The sequence below is a fragment of the Magnolia sinica genome, chromosome 6, assembly GCF_029962835.1.
Source record: "Magnolia sinica isolate HGM2019 chromosome 6, MsV1, whole genome shotgun sequence".
NCBI classification, from domain to species: domain Eukaryota; kingdom Viridiplantae; phylum Streptophyta; class Magnoliopsida; order Magnoliales; family Magnoliaceae; genus Magnolia; species Magnolia sinica.
Window position 1 is genome coordinate 61808596 of NC_080578.1, and position 22604 is coordinate 61831199.

Sequence of the window (22604 nt, forward strand, 5' to 3'; positions counted from 1 at the left end):
GTGTGGTCCACTTGAGCTTTTGACATGCCTCATTTTTTGGCTCATGCCATAAATTCATCAGTCATAATAGATTAACGGTGTAGATAAGAGATACACATCATGGTGGGACCCACAAATATGTTGTGGCGTTCTAGATTTTTGTGTCAAAAATGCAAGTCATCAAATCAAACATCGAAAAAAGTGAGATAAATACGGGGGAAAATAATTATTATATATTTCCACTGAATGGAAAAAACAAACAGGCCCTAAGTGTGCTCTACATCCTAGCAACATTTCCTTTTTAACACACCTTGATGGTGTGTTAATATCACCAAGTGGACTCCATAATTACGATCGTGTTGTCCCCACCGGGGTCATTTTAGTGCATGGGTCCAGAAATGAGGTAGATCCAGGGTAAGAGTGGACCACATTATAGAAGGTAGTGTGGATTGAATGGCTACTATTGAAAATTTCTTGGGGGCCACAACTTTTGGATCAAACTGATATTTTGATTTGGAGTCACTAGGCTTGCCCATTGACATCCGCCATCTGTGATGTTAAACTCTACTATTTTATTTTAAAAACTAATAAAGAATTATTGAGCAACTACTCTTAGTAAAATCTCCTAACTTTTGGCGAGTCCCTCTGGATGATGGACAACGTGTCTGTAAGATAAGTATTCTTATCCTTTATTAATGGCCTATCAGTGCCTCCGGATTCCATGATAGGGAAAACACCAACTTCGGCTACAATGTAGGGCACACCTTGGTATATATTGTATATCCATGTCAACTTTTAGGGCATGATCCAAAATTAAATTAGATCCAGATCTTTGGTGTGGACCACACCACATGAAATAATAGTGATTGAACACCCACCATTAAAAAGTTCTCAAGGCTCACCGTGATTATTGTTTGTGGTCCAACCTTCTGTTGGATTACAGGAAAACATAAATATCAACCTGATCAAGAGGTATAGCCTATGATGTACATTCAATCACAATGTTCCCGTGGTGTGGTGCTAAAATTTGAATCTGCTTAATTTTAGGCTTATGCCTAATATGCCCCACGGTCACATCCTCATCCAATGCAGAATTTCCGGGGAGCGGATTAGATGAGGGCCCAGACACCCAAGATGGTGCAACCCTTGCGATGGGCCCACTTTAATACATGTGTTTTATATATCCACATTCTCCATTTGTTTTTGGAATTTTAGGACATTATCAAAAAATTAAAAAAAAATTCAAATATTATGTGGACCCTATTCTAAATAGGTGTGACTGAATGTCCTAGAGTAAATTACCACTATAGATGCTATACCTTCTACCAGCGATTTTTACGAAGGATACAAATCTTAGCTTACCAAGTTAGACTTTGCACGTACATCAAAGCACTTGAGGACGAAAATACCCCTGATCTTTAAGTAGACCTATCGCTACAAATTATAATTGTAGCCATAGATAACATAATTCGTAGCTGTAGATTCGAATCGAGGCGGGCTCACCCAACTGGCTATGCCCCTGCCACTTGCTGCCATGTCCAGTGAGGCCACGCTGATCTGGCGGGGTCCTATGGCTACGGATTAAAATCGTAGCTATAGGTACCTTGCTATGCAATTATTTATTTATTTATTTATTTATTATTTTTTTGTGTTAGCTTTTTAGTACACACCCACGTCAATACACACACTCCATGTTAGCCACCCCCGCTAGGGATCGATGCCAAGACCTCAAGTGTTGAAACGAAGTATCTCCACTCAATCTGCCAATTAAGCTATGGATCTGGGTGTAACAAAAAAAACAAAACAAACAGTCACATCAAAGGAATCTATTTTCTTTTTCTATTATTTGGCAATGAATCCATGGTTTCCAAACATGGCCTAATGGAAAGAAGGTAAAAATAATAATTAATAAAATAAAAAGATGCAGTTCTTTAAGATGAGACAGTGTTGTTGGCTTTACAAAACAGCCGAATGACCTTCATTTTCATGGCTGGCCAGATATTAAGGCACCAACTTTCATTTGAAGATGGTTTTTATTGCCTGATTTTCCACAGAAGAGAATTCAACTCGTGAGAATCTCTTGTATTTGAGAAAATGGCTGATGTGTTACCATTTGGATTAGTGTCAAAACAAGAATGTATGGTTATCTTGCCAATATTCTGAATCCTTTTTTCTGCCAGCTACCGTGTCTGTCAGAAAGATTTGGCTATATGATGAAAACATGTCTTAGTGAATAGTGATTATTACTTCTAATTTAGAATGTCTTTTGGAATTGAGCGAGGCAACCTAGGACTTGAGCAAGACAACTTATGAATTGAGCGAGGGAACCTTGAATTGAGCAAAACAAAATACAAATTGAGCAAGGCAACCTAGGAATTGAGCGAGGCAAACTACAAATTGAGTGAGGCAATGTAGAAATTCAGCGGGACAAACTAGGAATTGAGCAAAGCAACTTAGGAATTGAGCGATGCAAACTACAAATTAAGCGAGGGAACCTAGAAATTCAGCAAAGGAACCTACAAATTCAGTGAGGCAACCTAGGAATTGAGCGAGGCAACTTAGGTGTCACACCCCAAACCCTGAAATCAGATTCACAGGAATCCCGATCACCGAATCCGGTGCCGACGACCTCCATAGTACCCCATTCTCGGCTCTCAGTGCCCAAATACCAGGTTCCAATCCTAGGATCCTACAAGGAGGATTTTCCAACGTACATTTATCTCGTAAGAAGCATAACCATAAGTTTACCCAAATCACAAAGGCAACATCATTATCACATATCCACTAATATAAACATTTGAATACAGTACTGAAAGGAAAATACATATATATCAAAAATCAAATCTCCTGAAAACCGCCACACGCTCCAAGCTTAACACTGCTGTGACCTAACGCCACCTGCACGCATCTATCCTGCATAAGCTTATAGAAAGCTTAGAGGGTGGTGAAAGTGTGTGCACAAGATAAGTGCCAAGTAAGCAATATCAAAGTAATCAGAGTAAGCGGAAATACTGACAAGATCATGAATCACACGATATCAGAGTAAGCGGAAATATACTGGTAAGTCCATGAGTCATATAATATTAGGGTACGTAATGCAGATCATAATGAGCCAAATTTCATATACTACTTATGCAATGCAATATGCAAATTTTGACAAGTCCGTGTAAGCCGTAAAGTGCAAACATGTAGCAATCCAAAATGCCATATGTCGTGGATGACATGCAATATGTGATGCGAATGAAATGACCAAGCTGGAGTGAAGTTGGGATGATAGTACGTAATATCGCAGGCTATGGGGTCCATCACAAGGGAATTCGATCCAAACCAGTTCCATACCTAAATTTGGATAGTCAAACACAATGTGGTAAACTCCTGATCTCAGGTTAGTGGCGCGCCCTAACCAAAATCCTGGCCATTGCGAAGGTACACGTAACAAATAGTTGTGCACCACCAGCCCGAGTGGATAGTGAATGGATGAATGAATGAGTATGTAACTCCTGCTCAGTTACCTACCAGCACAGTAGCCTACCAACCACTGGTAGCTCGCCCAAGCCTCAGCCCCGCCCACATCAGCGGCCGCCCACGTGCGCCCGCCCACATGTGTAACAGTGACGAGGTGTCATAATATCGTGTCAGTCCTCATATCGAGTCCACATATCAGTACTGTTCCTCTCTGGGGAATCACCGGGGTCTATTACACTCCACACTGACTGCCGTCTTCCTAGCCACACAGCCCAGCAAGTGGAAGAGACCACACTATCCGCCTGACCAGTAGTCTGTCAATACCTACCTGGCTCGTCGATAGCGGACTCATTTACGAGCTGGTCAAACTCAGCTGAGCTTACAACCCCCTCACTCGGGCGGATAAGGCCACACCCCCTCCCAACCGACCACGACACAGTGGGAAATGCGGCCTACTGGTATTCGGCACTCGGGCGCTCATGTTCCACTCGGTCTAAACGTTGGGGCATCTCCTGGCCTTGGAGGTTTTGGGACTTTCACCTAAGGACATCCTAAGTGCCCACAGTGCTAGAACCAAGTATTTTCGGTGTCTCATCTGGCCATCCACGATGTGCCTGTGGAGGCCACGGCCCTGATTTCGCTAGGGCGTACAATGATCATGTCACACATATGCGAGATGCATGAGTCACACCGTCCAGTCATGCAACAATCCTGTGCGTATCACACCTCATGTGGGTAACTCCTATCAGTGAGTCCCATGAATAGTCTGCCTAATGGCATATGCTATGATCAGTCACTACTCATATCAAGCATACATATGATGCGTATGGGCATGAATCATGGAGTTACACTAAACATGTTATAAGGTGATGAACTATCCTCACAACGAAGATGGGCCTAGATGGCCTACACATAACAAGTATGAGCCTATCAATGGGCCCTAGAGAGAGTTATAATGCGGACATTTAACCAACATTATTCTTACAATGTGGACGTCAAACCATCATTGCTCCCAAGGCACAGCCTCCATAAACATCATTACATAAACCATGGTGGATGCAATAGACCTTGTGAACATCCCATTGGGCCTCAACCCATGGGCCTCAAATATATCAAATGGGCCGCAACACATGGACCTCATATATATCAAGGTGGGCCTCAACAACGGGCCTCATACATCACATCCAGGTGGGCCTCAACAACGAGCCTCATATATTACATCGGGCCTAATCAAATGGGCCGAATCAATGGGCCGAGTCGAATGGGCCGAATACAATTCATCTAATTTTAGAAATTAATATAGAGTATTATATAAAAATGAACCATATCAAAAGATTAACTGGACCGCATTCCAAATAACAGTGGTGACAATGATTTCCACCATTAAAATTCTCAAGGCCCACCATAACATTTATTTTCTATCCAATCTGATCATAAGGTCACACAAACCTGAATTAAAAGGAAAACAATTTCCCTATTGGTCCAAGACTTTTGGAATCCAAGGGTTTCAATGGTAGATGTTTAATCCCACTGTTTCTATAGTGTGGTCCACGTGGTACTAGATCTGTCTTATTTTTTTATCTCAAGCCTTAAAATGCTCTTTCAAAATGGTTGGACGGCTTGGATGCAACACATGCATCATGGTGGTTCTCATAGATGGACGGCGTGGATGAAGCAGGTGGGTCCCACAGAACTTGGTGATGCCACTACAACAGCTACGTAGCTGGAGTGAGGTGCACCAGCCGTCCCACTCATGAGGACGGTGTGGGTTTAACACAACATCAGTGGGTCCCACGTGGGGCCCACCATAATGTTTATCTACCATCCAATCTGTTGGTAAGGTCACACAGACCCGGATAGAGAGGAAAAACAAATTTCAAAATGATCCAAAACTTCTGTCAACCCAAAAAGGGTTTCAATGGCAGATGTTTAATCCTCACTGTTTCCTATCGTGTGGGCCACCTGAGTCCCACACGCGGCTAATTTTAGGGGTGGCCCACTGCCTAAAGGGGCCCACCAATATGCACGACGTGGATGTTCAACACACATCACAGTGGGGCCACACGGCTGGGACACATGGTCCCTGCCCATCGTCCACAGCGCAGAGGACGCTGCGGCGCCATCCTCTGAACGTGTAGCAGCAACAGCGTCAGCTGCTGTTTTGATATTTAAATTTTTTTATATGGTTTTTCCTAGATGGGGCCCACATCAGGTGAATCCAACCCAACCACTAGATTCTAGGAATCAAGACGGACCAAACAAGCCCAATATGTGATGTGTTTTGGCGTATAGAAATATCAGAGTGAATTTTAACGGTAAAATCACTGTTTTCTATGAAATGGCCTGCCAGAAAATCGGATTGCCTTCATTTTTCGGCGCAACGCCTAAAATAAGCTGAGGAATAAGATGGACGGCGTGGATCAGCCCCATACATCAAGGTGGGGCCTGCATGAGTGGTCCACCCAAAAGTTTGGAATCAAGTTAATATTTTTGTGTTTCACACAGCACGTCCAGACGCTGTGCATCCCACTGGCTGTTCACACTTCACTGGACAACGTCCAACATCCAGGGACGCTGGACGGACGGTTGAACATATTATCAAGGTGGGTCCCACACGGACGTGGCCCACTTGATTTGGATCAACCCGATATGTGTGTTTTCCCATCATCCAGATCCTCCAAGAGGGGTAGCAAAGTGGGTTGGTCCCCATGTTTGGACAGCCATGGGGTCCATTTGATGGACAGTTTGGACACCACATACATTCATTAAATGGGCCACAAAATAAAGGAAGGAGAGAGAGAGAGAGAGAGAGAGAGAGACATGTGATGATGGAGGGCTCCGCCACTATGAGCCCTCCCTTTCCATGCATTCAATCATACATCAAGTGGGTCCCAATACATGTGGGCCCACCAAAACAAAAATCAATGGTGGAGATTTTCTCTCCACCAAAATGGAAGGTCTAGATGACCCCTTTCAAACTAGAAAGTAAATATCATGATAGGGTCCATGGAGAATGGCCCCATCATGGGATGATCATGAGAATCAAGGTGGGCCATCAGCCATATCTAGGGTCCAAAGTGAGATCCATACCATCAATCGGTAGGTCCCACTGGGCCCATCATAAAAACATGAAATCTATGACTATGAAACACCCACCTTCGATCTCTTCTTCCTTCTTCCGCCAATGCATGCTATAGCTCCATAGGAACAATTTCAACTGTTGAGATGAAACTTGGATGGTGGAGATGGGAGATAGAAAGTGGGCCACATAAAGCTCTCTCATGGAGCTTGGACGTTGGATGCTCTCATGGGGTTTGCTTGAAAAAAATGAAGAAATGAGAGAGAGAGGATGGGATGTAAAGAGAGAGGGATGGGTGAGTGAGTGATGGGTGATGGGTGAGTGATGTGTACTTGACATGTATGGGTGTGTAAGAGAGAGAGAGAGAGGGAGAGAGTTGACTTTGGGGTTGCTCTTGTACTTGACATGAGGTGATTGATTGATTGATTGATGGGACATGTTGTAGAGATTCTCTTAGGATTGCAAACGCGCGATGTTTTCTTCAAACTGAATGCGGGCCCACATCTTCTGACCGAGGTATCGGATCGGTATGCAAGATGCGGCGTCGAAATCGCAGCAACAGTGCGGTCGCAATGGTACAAGTCTCGGATTGAGCCGACTTAGATCTACGGGATACGACTTAGGATCGCGCGCAACTGCTGTCTATGCATCGCAGGTCGCCAAAATTTGACCGGAAGGACCGTGGAAGCCTACGGAACAGTACAAGCTAAGATATGGGCCTCACACTATGTATTGAGCGAGGCAACGTAGAAATTTAGCGAGGCAAACTACAAATGGAGTGAGGCAACTTAGGAATTGAGCAAGGAAAACTACAAATTGAGCGAGGCAATCTAAAAATTCAACGAGGGAACCTAGAAATTCAGCGAGGCAACCTAGGAATTTAGCAAGGAAACCTAGGAATTGAGCTAGGCAAACTACAAATTTAGCGAGGCAACCTAGGAATTGAGCGAGGCAAACTAGGAATTGAGTGAGGCAACATAGGAATTAAGTGAGGTAAGCTACAAATTGAGCGAGGCGACCTAGAAATTGATCGAGTCAAACTACAAATTGAGTGAGGCAACCTAGAATTTCAGAAATTCAGCGGGGCAAACATGAAATTCAGCGAGGTAAACATGAAATTTAGCGGGGCAACCTAGAAATTCAGCGGGTGAAACTTGAAATTCAGTGAGGCAACCTAGAAATTGAGCGAGGCAACCTAAAAATTCAGCGAGACAAACATGAAATTCAGTGGGGCAAACATGAAATTCGACGGGGGAAACACAAAATTCAGTGGGGGAAACATGAATTTCAGTGGGGCAAACATGAAATTAAGCGGGGCAAATATGAAATTGAGCGGGGCAAACATGAAATCTTCATGCTCTTCAATCTACCAGCTAAAGGACCACACGCGGTATCCCATTGGATAACCAAACTTTCTTGCATCACTAATGAAGTTCAAAACAAGATCAATCGAACCTCAAATAGGATTTTAGGACATTTACTTGTAGTTATATTGGTCCGTAGAAGTCTAAAAGGATGGAAATTAGCTAATCAACTTTAGTATATGAAAATTTTCAAATTTCTTTGTTAATCAATGTAGGTTAATATCATTCCTTGCCTCTGCAACTAAACCATAAAACTAATAGGCAAAACTTAGGAAAATCCCACTATTTGGCAGTTTGGAATTAAGGTAGTTACCATGGATATGCATAGTTCCGACATTGGGCTCATCTTCGAAACGCAGAATACAATGACAGTCTTTGATTCTTGGTGAATAGATATCTAGAAGAGATTCTGGTTATTGGAAGTCCCAGATAATTGATGTGGAAAGCAGATGAGGCTGAAAAATGTATAGTAGTTGGACATTGAATTATTAAAAGCATTAACCACCTCTGTTGCTTTTCTACATATACACAAGATTCATAGACTGAGTGATTAAAAGCATTAACTAGTTATACGAGATTAGTAGAGAAGGACAAGCTCTTTATATCAGATGACCTGCAGCTGAAGAAAATTTCCAAGTAAATTGTATGAGGTTTATAGTAATCTTTTAGTGCAGGAAATTTTCAAGTATGTGCATTTCAGTCCGAACTCTTTCTCTAATCACGATAGCCTTAAGAGGGTTAATCTGAGGGAAGGATTGATTGCAAAAGGGCCGATTAAAACTATATTGGTTTATCTTGTTGGGATAATGATTTCAGGACCAACAAGATAACCCAATATAGTTTTAATCAGCTCTTTGGCAGTCAACCCATCACTCGGATTAACCCTCCCAAGGCTATCTTGATTAGATAAGGAACTCGGACTGAAATGCACAGACTTGGAAATTTTCTGAACTCCAAAATTACTATAAACCTTTACTTAAATCAATGGTCAGTAAGATGGACTGTGGGCACCAAACAAATAGACTACCATCTTCGCTAGCTTCCATAAACATTTTCTTCGGTTGAGTGGGGCAAGCATGAAATTAAGTGGGGCAAACATGAACTTCAGTGGGGCAAACTGAAAATTGAGCGGGGCAAGCATGAAATTCAGTAGGGCAAACATGAAATTGAGCGGGGAAAACTGAAAGTTGAGCGGGGCAAGCATGAAATTGAGCGGGGCAAACTGAAATTTGAGCGGGGCAAATATGAAATTCTGCAGGGCAAACTAGAAACTGTATGTGTAAACTTGCCATAATAAAGAACTCGATTAAGTAATAGAGGACCGAGTACTCACGTTCCATAATAGATGAGAATGATATTGTTCTTTAGGAAATAAAGAGTAAGCAATGAATTAAGCTTATATGGATTAGAGCTTCAAAGATACGAATGACTTCATGTGGTGCTTGCTAAATTCAGCGACGTTGTCTATCATGGAATTGCGTAAGGCAAGCATGAAAATTGAGCAAGACAAGCATGAAAGTTCAGTGAGGCAAGCTAAAAATTGAACGAGGCAATCATGAAAATTGAGCAAGATAAACTATAAATGGTGCGAGGGAAGCATGAAAATTCAGCGAGGCAAGTTAGAAATTGAGGGAGGGAACCTAGACATTGAGCGGGACAAACATTAAATTGAGCAGGGGAAACATGAAATTGAGCGAGGGAAATATGAAATTGATCGGGGCAAACTTGATTTTCAGCGGGGGAAACATGAAATTCAGTAGGGCAAATCATGAAATTCAATGGGGCAAACATGAAATTCAGCGGGAAAAACTGAAAATTGAGCGGAGCAAACATGAAATTCAGCGGGGGAAACATGAAATTCAACGAGGCAAACTAGAAAATTAACGGGGCAAACATGAAATTAAGCAGGGTAAACTAGTAAATCAGCGGGGTAAACATGAAATTCAGCGGGGCAAATTAGAAAATCAGCAGGGAAACATCAAATTCAGCAGGGCAAACTAGAAAATCAGCCGGGGAAACATGAAATTCAGCGGGGCAAATGAGAAAATCAGCGGGGCAAACTTAATAGAAAATTTCATGGCTTGAGTCCAAAAATCTAAATGTATTCAATGTTCAAATGGACTACACCACATGAAAATTTTGAATTGAATTTCTACTGTCGATCATTTCTTAAGGCCACAGAAGTTTTGGATCAAGCTTATAATTGTGTTTTCTATTAATCCATGTCTGTATGATCTTATGAACAGGTTTGATAACAAACAAACATCACTGATGGGACCTACTATGGTTTCAACGGTGGAAATCATTATCCCCACTATTTCCCGTGGTATGATCCACTTGATCTTTTGATATGCTTCAATTTGGGGCTCAACCCCTTAAATTAGATGGAAAAATGGATGGATGGCATGGATATACTACATACATTCAATGTGGGCCCAACTAAGTTTAAAATATACCTGTGGTGTGTGCTTTCTTCACTAGACTGACCATTTTCAGAAGAAGACAAAATGCTGATAAGAAGAGGGCCCCAAAAAATGGGTTTTTTATCTTCATTACTGGAAACGGAACGAGGAAAGGGCAGTGAAAGCAGCGCGGTTGAAAAGGGCGGTTTTTTCGTCCTCAAATTGGGTCTCCGCACGTGCAGGTCTAAGTTGGTATGTTAAGTTTGGTTTACTTCATAAAAACCACTGGATAAAAGTTGGGGTCAACAGTGGTAAATTTCTCAATGTCCTACCATTAAAAGCTTCTCACACATTAATGTTCCTGTGGTGTTTATTCGCCATCCAATCTGTTGATAAGGTCACGTAAGCCCAAATAAAGGGAAAAATAAATATAAGCTTGATCCAAAACTTGTGTGGCCCATTAATGGTCAATCACCACTATTTCCTATGTTATAGTCCACTCGATAATTGGATCTGCTTCATTTTTTGGGATAATGCCCTAAAATAATCTGGAAAATGGATGGACGGCGTGGATACAAAATACATATATCAAGGTGGCCCTACAGCAAGGGCCGCACCGTCTTGTGTGAGCCCGGGGTCTCACTGAATCCGCTCCGGTTTACCCCGGCCTCAACGAATCCGCTCTCTGAGGCGCACGTGCAATGAATTCAAAATGGGAAAGTGTAACTAGTGTCTTTCTCGCCCCACGCCAATTGTCGAAATCTTCTAACCATTGCACGACTCGAAATCTTTTAATCATTATACGACACGTGTAGGTAAAAGAAGTGGAATGACAGATACGTATTACCTGGGGGGAAATCGGATTGCGTACTAAGTTACTCAGTATGCTCTTATCGTACTGAGTAAACTCTGTTGGGCCCACTGTGAATGCATGTAGTTTATCCACACCGTCCATTCATTTTTCTAGATAATTTTAGGGGTTCAACCTAAAATTTATGCATGTACAAAGCTCAAGTGGACCATACCACAGGAAAAAGTGGAAGTATTGATTTCCACCATTGAAAACTTTCTAAGGCCCCCCAGTGATGTTTATTTGTCATCCAACCTGTTCATAAGATCAGAAAGACATAGATGAAAGGAAAACACAAATATCAGCTTGATCTAAAACTTCGGTTGGCCCCAAGAATTTTTCAACGGTAGATGTTCAATTCACACTGTTTCTAGTGGTGTGGTCCACTTAGGGCATGTTTGGACGGGCCCATCCCATGGGATTAGATTGTATTAGGGTGGATGGCAGGTAATGATGGCTACGTCAGTGGATTGCTGGCAATCCCATAGGATTGCGATATCCAGGGAAGCTACCACCAAGTATGTTTGACCCACCTGGCCAATCTCAGGATTATGCCCGGCCAATCCCTTCCAATCCCGTCCACCCAAACATGTCCCAGGCAAAATACGTGGGATTAGGATGGATTGGGTGGATTTCAAGGTAATGATGGTGATGATAGTGGATTGCTGCCAATCCCATGAGATTGCTCCAATCCAGGCAAAATTTCAACGTGCCTGTTTGGTACGCCCGGCCAATCTCGAGATTTCTCCTTCCAATCCCTTCCAATACAATCTAATCCCATCCAGCGTGCCCGTCCAAACACGCCCTTAAGGTTTAGATATGCTCCATTTTTGGAATAAAGCCTTAAAATTATGTGGTAAAAGAGATGGACAGAGTGGATACAATGCATGAATGACAGTGGGGCCCATAGAGTTTACTCAGTACGCTAAGCATACTGAGTTACTCAGTACGTAATCCTCTTCCGACCTGGGGTTGCAGAAAAAGACTGCTACTCAGCAGGAGCATCGATATCGGTAGCCTGCATGCAGCCTGGGTAAGCATGACACATCGAATGAATGAACCCACCGTGAAAAAATGCTAACCCAAGATAGCACGTCATCTGATCTGGTGGACCACAAGTGCAAATTCAATCCGCAACATTGGTCTTTTTATGTTAAAACCCCTTTTATTGCTATTTGTCTGTCGCCTGACAATCAGACCGATCTGATCCCGCCAAACTCATCTTCATTATAAGCACACGTAATGAGCGGCATGGATCTCTACACTTGCGTCAATAACACGTGTGAGTGATCACGTTCCAAGAAAGAGCCCGTCACACGTTCAGGTATGTAAAACGGTCGACAGTGGTTTTCACTTTCCTAATTACTCATTTTTTTCTTAAATGACCAAATAACCCTTCAACGATCGGGGGTCTTCATTTATATATATATGAAGAGTGAATTATCCTGATTTTTGGCACCAGGTCATCTCCATAGTGAGACCTATGGCCCAAAAGTACACCATTTGGCATACTGTCCTATGCATGGCCTTGTTTGGATTGTCAATATATCTAGAGAAATGTTCCTCAAATTTGTTTACGGATTGAATGTGTTGAAACACCAATTTACTACATTTTTCGAGAAACAGACCATCCGTAAGGTTGAATAAGAATTGGTCAGTCCAACAGTCTAATGTACATGTATGTATTAGGGCACATTAAGTTTTGTATTAGGCTAATTTTCTTGTATTTTTAGTTCATCCTATTCATAACGTCATTATATTACGTAGAATGGATGGTATATAAACATAACTATGGATCCTTCCATTTTGTTGCCCACTTTTTTTTTGGATATGCTTTAATTTTTGGGCCATGTGACCTCAAAAAGGGATGAACAGGGAGGATTCACAAAAAGGGGGCAGATTAGATACTGACAAGGTCAGTAGCCAAATCGCTACTGAAGTGATGTCACCAAGCTTTGTGGACCCCACCAAGATACATGTGTTATATCCATACCATCCAGCCATTTGGAGAGATTGTTTTATGGCATGAGAAAAATAATGAGATAGATCTAAAGTTCAAGTGGACCCCACCATAGAAAACAGTGGGGACAGTGACATCCATCGTTCAAAACTTCTTACGGGTTACAAAAGTTTCGGATCAAACTTATATTTTTGTTTTCACTTCATTTGTCTCTATGTTAACTTATAAATAGGTTGGATATAAAAAATACATCATCGTGGGCCCTATAAATGTTTCAACGGTGGCTATGACTGACCCCACGGTTTTTTGTGGTGGGTCCACTTGAACTTTAGATCTATCTCATTCTTTTTCTCACGCCATAAAACGATCTTTACAAATGGTTGGACGGTATGGATACAACACATGCATCATGGTTGGGTCCACAGAGCTTGGTGACGTCACTTCAATAGCGATTTGGCCACTGACCTCGTCTATATCTAATCCGCGCCTTCACAAAAATTGCGGTGGCCCACCTATTCTTACTTAATAGTTAAGAAAGACAGCTTAATAGTTAAGAAAGAGGCTTATATCGGTAGTATCTCTCTTCTTACTCCACGTGTCATGAAGGGAGACAACGTGGTCGATCCCACCTATAAGAAATAAGCTTATAACGGTAGGATTCACAAAAAATCACTTTCCTTATTCATTTTCTCGTTTAAACATATTGCATCCGACTCCGTTGTCCCGAGAAAGGAGCGACTCTCTCTCATTTTTCTACGGTTTCAGAGCTCTCTCAATCAATCAATGGCCCACCATTCATCTCCCCATCTAACCTCCAAGACCTCCTACGGATGTGACGACATCATCCGACTCTTTATCGAATCCCCAGCAGATGAAGAGAGTTCAGTAGTTCTGGAGAAGATGGACGGCCGCACGATGACCTCATCAGAGAGATCCGACCTTGAATGAATCTGATATTCCTTTTAAAAAAGGGCGTCCATGGCTGCTAATCAGGATGTGACTATGTGAGGGTTTCGAAAAATCTTCTTCCTTCTTTTTTTTTTTTTTTTTGTTGCTCTGTATGGATTTTGGGGAACTGTTACAACCGCGACGCGATAATGGCAATTCTCGCTAACCCTGCTGGATGCCGAAAAGTGAGGAAGACATAGGGGGAAAGTCAACCTCGTGGGGTCACCCTTCATGGGGTTTAACCCCATGTCAATTTTCTGGAATCCGGCAACCACTCAAAAAACCAATGGCGTAGCTGTTAGTCAAGGTTGCTGGCAGCAGTAGGGTCTTCTCCCTTCCCCTTTACGAACTGTAATAAACTCTTTCATTAATTCATGGGCTGGCAACAATGGCAATCTATGCCGCCATCATCCCTAGATGGAATCTAGATGTGGAATCGCACCCAGTGGCCCTGATCTGGAACTGGATGTCCATGAATGGGCGGTCAAGATCTGCCCCTGAATAGGTCCATGGACGGTGGGTCTGAACAGTAATAAAATCCTCAAATGTATTCCAAATAGATCTTCCATAGCCGATGCATAGTGGCTCTGTAAACCAAGTCTTTAGTGGACCACACCACAAGAAATAATAGTGATTGAATGAATACCCACCATTAAAAAGTTCTCAAGGCTCACCTTAATTTTTGTTTGTAATTCAACCTTCTGTTTACCTGGATGATGGGAAAACATAAATATATGCCTGATCAAAAGGTATAACTTATAAGAAATTATTTTAATGGTGTACAATCACCATGGTTCCCGTGGTGTGGTGCTGAAATTTGAATCTGTTTAATTTTATGCTTATGCCTAATATGCCCCCACGGTCACGTGATCACGTCATCACCCTTACCATGGGGCCCACTTTAATATATGTGTTTTATATATCCACATTGTCCATCTTTTAAAAAAAATCAATTTTTTTATATATAAAAAATAATTCAAATCTTAGGTGTGACTGAATGTCCTACCATTAAAAACTTCTCGGGGCGCACCTTAATGTTTCTGTGGTGTTTATTTGCCATCCAATCTGTTGATAAGGTCACATAAGCCTAGATGAAGGGGAAAATAAATATCAGCTTGATCCAAAACTTTTGTGGCCCATTAACGGTCAATCACCACTGTTTCCTATGTAGAAACTTTATTATTCGCATCAATAAAAACTTTATTGAAGAAAGGAAAGAAAAATTTGAGATAAGAGAATACAAGACGAACAACAAAAGGGAGTGAAATTCCCAACTACTAATCTATCACCACCATCTTCACAAGAACATCTGCTTCTTTGTTTGAATCCAAAACAACATGACTCATTTTGGTAACTATGATGCCATGAGCCCTGATCTCTTCTTAAGAATGTCCTTAGACTATTGCTATAACGCTCCATGGTGTTTATATCCTCTGTCATCTGTCCGCTAAAATGGTATCTCAAGTCCTGGTTCCTTTTTGAGACTGAGGAATCTTATCAATATATCAAAATTGATGGGTGATTTAGTTAGGTATTGCATTAGCTGTTTCAGTAATCCTACATTAACCCCAATAGTGTAAGTTGTAATAATGCCTTTTCCTGCTTGGTATTGATGTTCTTCTAACTAGATGTACTTTGGTTGTACTTATTTCTTGCCCTTTTGATTCATGTTATTATGTGTGGCTGAACTTTTGAATGTTGTGTATCCAATGCATTTGGATTGTACCGATGAAACATAACCTGCGAAATGAAAATTCAATTAAGGCGGTAGTAGCAAAGGCTAATGTTATTCTTGAATATGACTGTTTTATATTCTTTACTTATAGTCCACTATTTTATGTCGTGGGATTTGCGTGGCCATGTGTGGAAGTGCGTGTGGGATAAGTAGCATATCCACTCAACCAATTGTTTAAGTTGTAATTGTGGAATGCTATGATGCACGACTTAGATCTCTGACAATAGCAAAGGCTAATTTTATTCTTGAATATAATTGTTTTGTATTCTTTACTAATAGTCTACAATTTTCTGCTGTGGGATTTGTGTGGCCATGTGTGGAAGTGTGTGTGGGATAAGCAGATCCACTCAACCACTAGTTTAAGTTGTAAATGTGGAACCCTGTGATGCATGGCTTGGATGTCTCACAAATGGTCCAAGTTAGGATGCGTGGCCATGTGTGGAAGTCCATGTAGGATAAGAAGATCCAAATGGGTGTTTTCTTTACGAGCTTGATTAATAAACAAGTTGGGCATGGGTATACCCATACCCAAACCTAGTCCAAACTCGATGATGTATGTATGGAATTCTCATGTGTGTTTGCATCTCCAATCTAGATGTATGTTTACTTGTGAGTAGTATCCAAATGATCTAAGGGTAAGAGTTGAGATTAAGAGAGACTTCCATTTTGGGATATTTTTGGGGCAACCCATTCATCAACTGTCTCGATCAAAGAACTATGGGCTTCACATTCAAACTCTCAGCCGAGGAACATATTGAAGAATGAAAGAACCAAAGAGGAGGAATGTGAGAGAGATGGGAGAAAAATGTGAGAGAGAGGGTTCAGAGAAAGAGAGAGAGAACATCGGATCTCTCTATTATCTTATTCAATATATGTAGGGTTTTTTCCTTTGTTACATCATAACAGCCCACTTTATACAATATTTGCAAATAAGCCCGTCCGCTAATATCATATTTATAGGAATGACTCTACTAACTTAATATTCCAACACTCCCCCTCAAGTTGGTGCATGAATGTCCATCATACCCAACTTGTTAGAGATTTCTTGTAACATGGGAGAGCTGAGAGCCTTTGTTAACATGTTTGCCAGTTGTTCTGTAGATTTGACAAATGGAGTAGCCAGTAATCCAGAGGATATATGTGAGAGAGATGGGAGAAAAATGTGAGAGATGAGGAGGATCCAATGTATGTTGGTCTTACACAGAGGTTGGATCAATCAAGGCTCTGATACCATGAAGAATGAAAGAACCAAAAAGGAGGAATGCGAGAGAGATGGGAGAAAAATGTGAGAGAGGGTTTGAAGAAAGAGAGAGAGAATGTGGGATCTCTCGATTATCTTATTAAATATATATGTAGGTTTTTTTTTTCCTTTATTACATCATAACGGCCCACTTTATACAATATTTTCAAATAAGCCCTGCAAATATCATATTTACAAAAATGACCTTACTCACTTAATATTCCAATACATATAAGCATGTGTCAAAAAGTGAACATTATCGGCTAGTCCCAACCAATCAGTTGGTGGCAATCATACTTCTCGAGTGCACACACATGCTGAGAATCACCCATTAGAATTTTTCTAAACCTTCTATTTTTGTGCATTTACTGTCTAACGATGAGTTTATAGGCCTTTTGGGAAATGTCATCTAAATGTGGAACCCTATGATGCACAGCTTAGATCTTTGACAATATGCATAGCTTGGATGTCTCACAAATGGTCCAAGTTAGGATGCATGGTCATGTGTGGAAGTGCTTGTGGGATAAGCAGATCTGTTCAACCTAATTGAGTTTGGTTAAATTTCAAACTAACTATGGTTAGATTCTAATAAAACCTATGTGGAAGTGTGTGGAATAAGCAAACCTGATCGAGTTTGGTTAGGTGTCTGCCTTATTGCGGTTAGATTCTAAAAACACATTTTTTTTAATATATTTTATTTTTATGCTTTAAAATCTAAGCTTTTAAATTAATGGTGTGATTTCTTTTTCTTTTTCTTTTTTCCCTTGTTTCTTTTTGTTTTTGAAAATTTTCAAATCATAAATGGGTATGTGATATTCTAATGGGTACCTAGTACCCTACAATGGGTATGGGTATAGGTGCCCATTTTGGGCCTGACAATAGGGGTCTGGGTATGGGGGCATTACCCATTAGTAGGAATGTGTATGGGTATCCTTGTACCCGACCCAAAGCTGGCTGACAGTCCTATGCTGGATGGATGGTTTGGATCTTTACATGTGCCACATTGGCACATGAGGAAGTGGGTAGATGGGTTGGTATATATGTCTGTGGAGTTTGCAAATCCCATTTTACTATTCTCTTGCTTTCTTGGCTATGGTGGACAGTTTACTTTCATCATAGGCTAACTGCTATTTATTTGTGGATTCTCTTTACAGGTGTGCACATCTAAGATGAACTTGGGTGATGAGGTTGACTTGGAAGACTGTTTCTCGACTGAATAAAATTAGCGCTGTAGAGATACGTGGATCTTACATTTCTTTACCGCTTTAAATCAAAATTTTGTTTTGTCACAGTTATTCAGTGTTGTTTCCATTTAATGTTTGATGCCATCTGAATATTCTTAACAATAAGAGTAGGCTAACTTTACATATCAGTGATCTGCAGTGATTGGTTGTCCAATGTTCTGTGTCGTGTGGATCATTAGGATGTTGATGATTGATCATCTGATTGCCAGTTATATGCCTAGACCCATGTTTAGTGATCCAAGTCATTATTATGGTTGGGCTAATTTTCAGTGATTCGACCTGTATAAATGGTTGAGCCTATTTTTAGTGATCCAAATAGTTCATATGACTTGTCCCATTTACTGAATACTAAATTGTTTTGTTTGTATGGGCCTATATTAATTATCCAAACCATTGATATGACAAGGCCTGTAATAAATGATTCAAATCGTAATTTGGAGGGCTAGTTTTCAGTGATCCATACCATTCATATGATTTGGGGACTTTCTAGTGATCCTAATTGTTCGTATGACTTGACCCGTTTTTCTATGATCAGACTATTCATATGAATCCGCTCATTTTAATTATCAACACATTCATATGATTATGCCCTCTCATTTTAATCATCAAAACATTCATATGATCAGGTTCGTATTAAGTGGTCGAAATCGTTAATATGGTTGGGCGTGTCTTCCATCATCTATAGGCATATGTAAATTGGGCCAATCATACACTCAACCTATTCCCATTGTTAGGCCTATTTTTAATGATTCATGTTGTTGAATTGAATTGACCCATTTTATGAATTCTAAACTGTTTTGTTTGGATGAGCTCATTGTTAGTGATCTGAACCATTCATATGACTAGGCCCATACTTGGTGATAATGTGAAGAGCTAGTTTTTGGTGATCCACACCACCATTCATATGATTGGGGGACTATATCTAGTTATCCTAATTATTAGTGTGACTAAGCCCATTTTCTATGATCAAACTGCTAATACGACTATCCTCTTTTTGATGATCTAAACACTTATTACTAGGTCCGTACTAATTTGATCCAAATCTTAAATGTGGTTGGGCTAGTCTTCCATTGTTTAAGCTGTTCATATGATTGTGCAAATCATCTACGATGCACACATGTATTTAACAATCCAAGGTGTGAATATAGTTGGGTGAATTTGTAGTGATCCAACCTGACCACATAGATTAGCCTATTTTTATTGATCCGTGCTATGTAGATGAATTGGCCTGTTTTCTGCATTTGAAACTATTATGTTTGGGTGAGCTAATCTTGAATGATCCAAACAATTGATATTATTAGGCCGGTAATCAGTGATTGAAATCGTTAATATGGAGGGCTATTTTTCAATGTTGTAGACAATTCATCCCATACTCAATGATCCAAATCAGTAATTTAGAGGGCTAGTCTTCAATTATTCATACCATTCATATGATTGGGACTATTTTTTAGTTACCTAAATTGTTCGTATAATTCAAGCCATTTTTTAATGGCTGAACAATTCATATAAATGAGCTATTTTTTAATGATCCAAACCATTCTTATGATTGGGGCCATAATAATTGTTCCAATTGTTCATATATTTGACCAATCTTTGGTTATCGGAGTTGTTTATATGATCAGGTCAACTATATGTCCATACTTGTGTTTAGCTAGGTTGTTATTATGGTTGGGCCAATTTCCTGTGATTCAACCCATATAGATGGTTGGGCATATTTTTTGTGACTCGAACTGTTCATATGATTTGTCCCAATGGTTCAAATTGTTAGTATGGAGGGCTAGATTTTAGTGATCCACAACATTCATATGATTGGGTGACTTTCTACTGATCTGAATTGTTTGCATGACTCAATCCATTTTGAATGATGAAACTGTTCATATGACTAAGCTCATTTTAATCATCCAAACATCATATGACTTGGCTCGTATTAACCGAATCAAATTGTTAATATGGTTGGACGATGATGAGTCTTCCATCATCTAAGGGGGTGTTTGGCGCATGGTATTGGGAAGGATTAGGTGGGATGGGATAAAAAAACGTAATTATTACATATGGCGGGGATTGTCCCCTGGTACCAAGGGGATAAGCTTAATTCCATGCTATGTTTGTAATACGGTGGTACATTGAATGGATATACCCACCATCATTTGAAACTATTGAGAATAACACGTATGTGTTATATCCAAACCGTTCATCTGTTTTGTAACTTTATTTTATGGCATGGGCCTAAAAATGAGGCGGATCCAAAACTTATGTGGCCCCAAAGAAGTTTTCAATGGTAGGTATTTAATCTCGGTTGCTTTCTATGGTGGGGTCCACTTGAGCTTTAGATCTACCTGATTTTTTGGCCCATGCTCTACAATGATCTCAAAAAATGGGTGGATGGTGTGGATATAGCCCACACATCATGGCGGGACCTACACAACTTGCTAACATTGACTGGAATTGGCACGGGACCCAATGCAATTCCATTTAATCTAATTCCAAGCTTTTCCATTCTTCCCAAACAGTGAGTGGAATTGGCACAGGACCAAATGCAATTCCATCCCACCTAATCCCATCTAATACCATGCGCCAAACGCCCCCTAAGTTGTTCAACTATTGGGCCAATCGTATTCTCAAGCTTGTTTTTTGCGGTCCAAGTTGAGAATATTTTCAGGTCAATTTCTAATGAGCCCACTTGACTGGTAGTATCCATATTGTTCAAATGAGTTGACTCATTTTTTGAATTCCAAACTATTTTGTTTTTGATGAGTTCGTTATCAATGATCTGAACCATTCATATGACTTGGCTTATACTCGGTCATCCCATTTTTTTAATGATCAAACTGTTCATACAACTGAGCTCAATTTATTGATCCAAACACTCTTATTACTCAGCCCATATTGAGTGATCCCAATTGTAAATACGGTTGGGCCAGTCTCTTGTTTTCTTAATTCTGAATTGTTTTGTTGTGGTGATAGCTTGTTTTCTTAATTCTGAATTGTTTTTTTGTGGTGAGCTCATTATCAAATGATTTGAACCTTTCATATGAAGGGCTAGCTCATGCTCAATGATCCAAATCGGCAATGTGAATGGCTAGTTTTCGGTAATCCCTACCATCCATATGATTAGGGGACTATTTCTAGTGATCCTAATTGTTCATATGATTCAACCCATTTTCTTTGATAAAACTGTTCATATGACTGAGCTCATATTAATGATGATTTGGACCTTTCATATGAAGAGCTAGCTCATACTCAGTGATCTAAATCGGCAATGTTAATGACTAGTTTTTGGTAATCCATACCATTCATATGATTAGGGGACTATTTTTAGGTCGAAAAGGGGTAAACAGGCCCACACACAATTGCCCAAATCCTTAACTTGGAGTGCTATTAGTGATCCAAACCATCAGAGGGAGGGGGGGACTGGATCCGTATGTGTGTGACTAATTCTAAAAATCATACTTGTTTTAATGAATTGGCCAATTTCAAGTCGGAGGGCTACTTTTTTGTGATCCAAACCATTTATGTTCGGGTGGAAGGCCCATATATGTATGACTAATTCTAAAAATCTTATTTGTTTGAATGACTCGGCCGACTTTTAATACCAAACTTTGCATATGGCTAAGGGGTAATCTGGCCTTCACTCAATTGTCCAAATCCTTAATATGGAGGGCTACTTTCCAATGATCCATTTGACTAGGCTCGTATGTGTATGACTAGTTTTAGAAGTCCTACTTGTTTGAATGACTCGACTGATTTCTAGTCGGAGGGCTATTCTTCAGTGATCCAAACAATTTGTGTTTGGGGGAAAGGGTCATATGTGTATGACTAGTTCTAAAAATCCTATTTATTTGAACGACTTGGCTGACTTTTAAGACCAAACTTTGCATATGGCTAAGTTTATTTCAAGTCGAAAAATGGGTAATCCGGCCTGCACTCAATTGTGCAAATCCTTAATATGGAGGGCTACTTTCTAGTGATCCACCCATGTGTATGATTAGTTCTAAAAATCATACTTGTTTGGACAACTAGACTAATTTCAAGTTGAATAACTACTTTTTAGTGATCCAAACCATTCATATGTTTGGGAGGAAGGCCCGTATGTGTATGATTGCTTCTAAAAATCTTACTTATTTGAATGACTAGGTTGATTTCATGTCAGAGGGCTACTATTCAATGATCCAAACAATTATTTGGCAAAACGGATGGATGGTGCGCGTATGACTAGTTCTAAAAATCCTATTCGTTTGAACGACTCCACTGACTTTTAAGACTAAACTTTGCATATGGCTAAGTTTATTTCAAGTCAAAAAAGGGATAACCCAGCCTGTACTTAATTGTTCAAATACT

General features: G+C 40.4%; 1 protein-coding gene across 1 annotated transcript in view; it reads left to right on the plus strand.

Annotated features, from left to right (window-relative positions):
• The window catches only part of LOC131248801 (AT-rich interactive domain-containing protein 5-like), a 64314-nt gene extending 46055 nt beyond the window's left edge, over positions 1-18259 (plus strand). The window contains exon 3 of the mRNA XM_058249258.1: positions 18177-18259. Within this exon, the coding sequence (XP_058105241.1) occupies positions 18177-18242 (66 nt within the window). The 3' untranslated portion in view covers positions 18243-18259. The remainder of the gene's footprint in view (positions 1-18176) is intronic.
• Positions 18260-22604: the final 4345 nt, after the last annotated feature.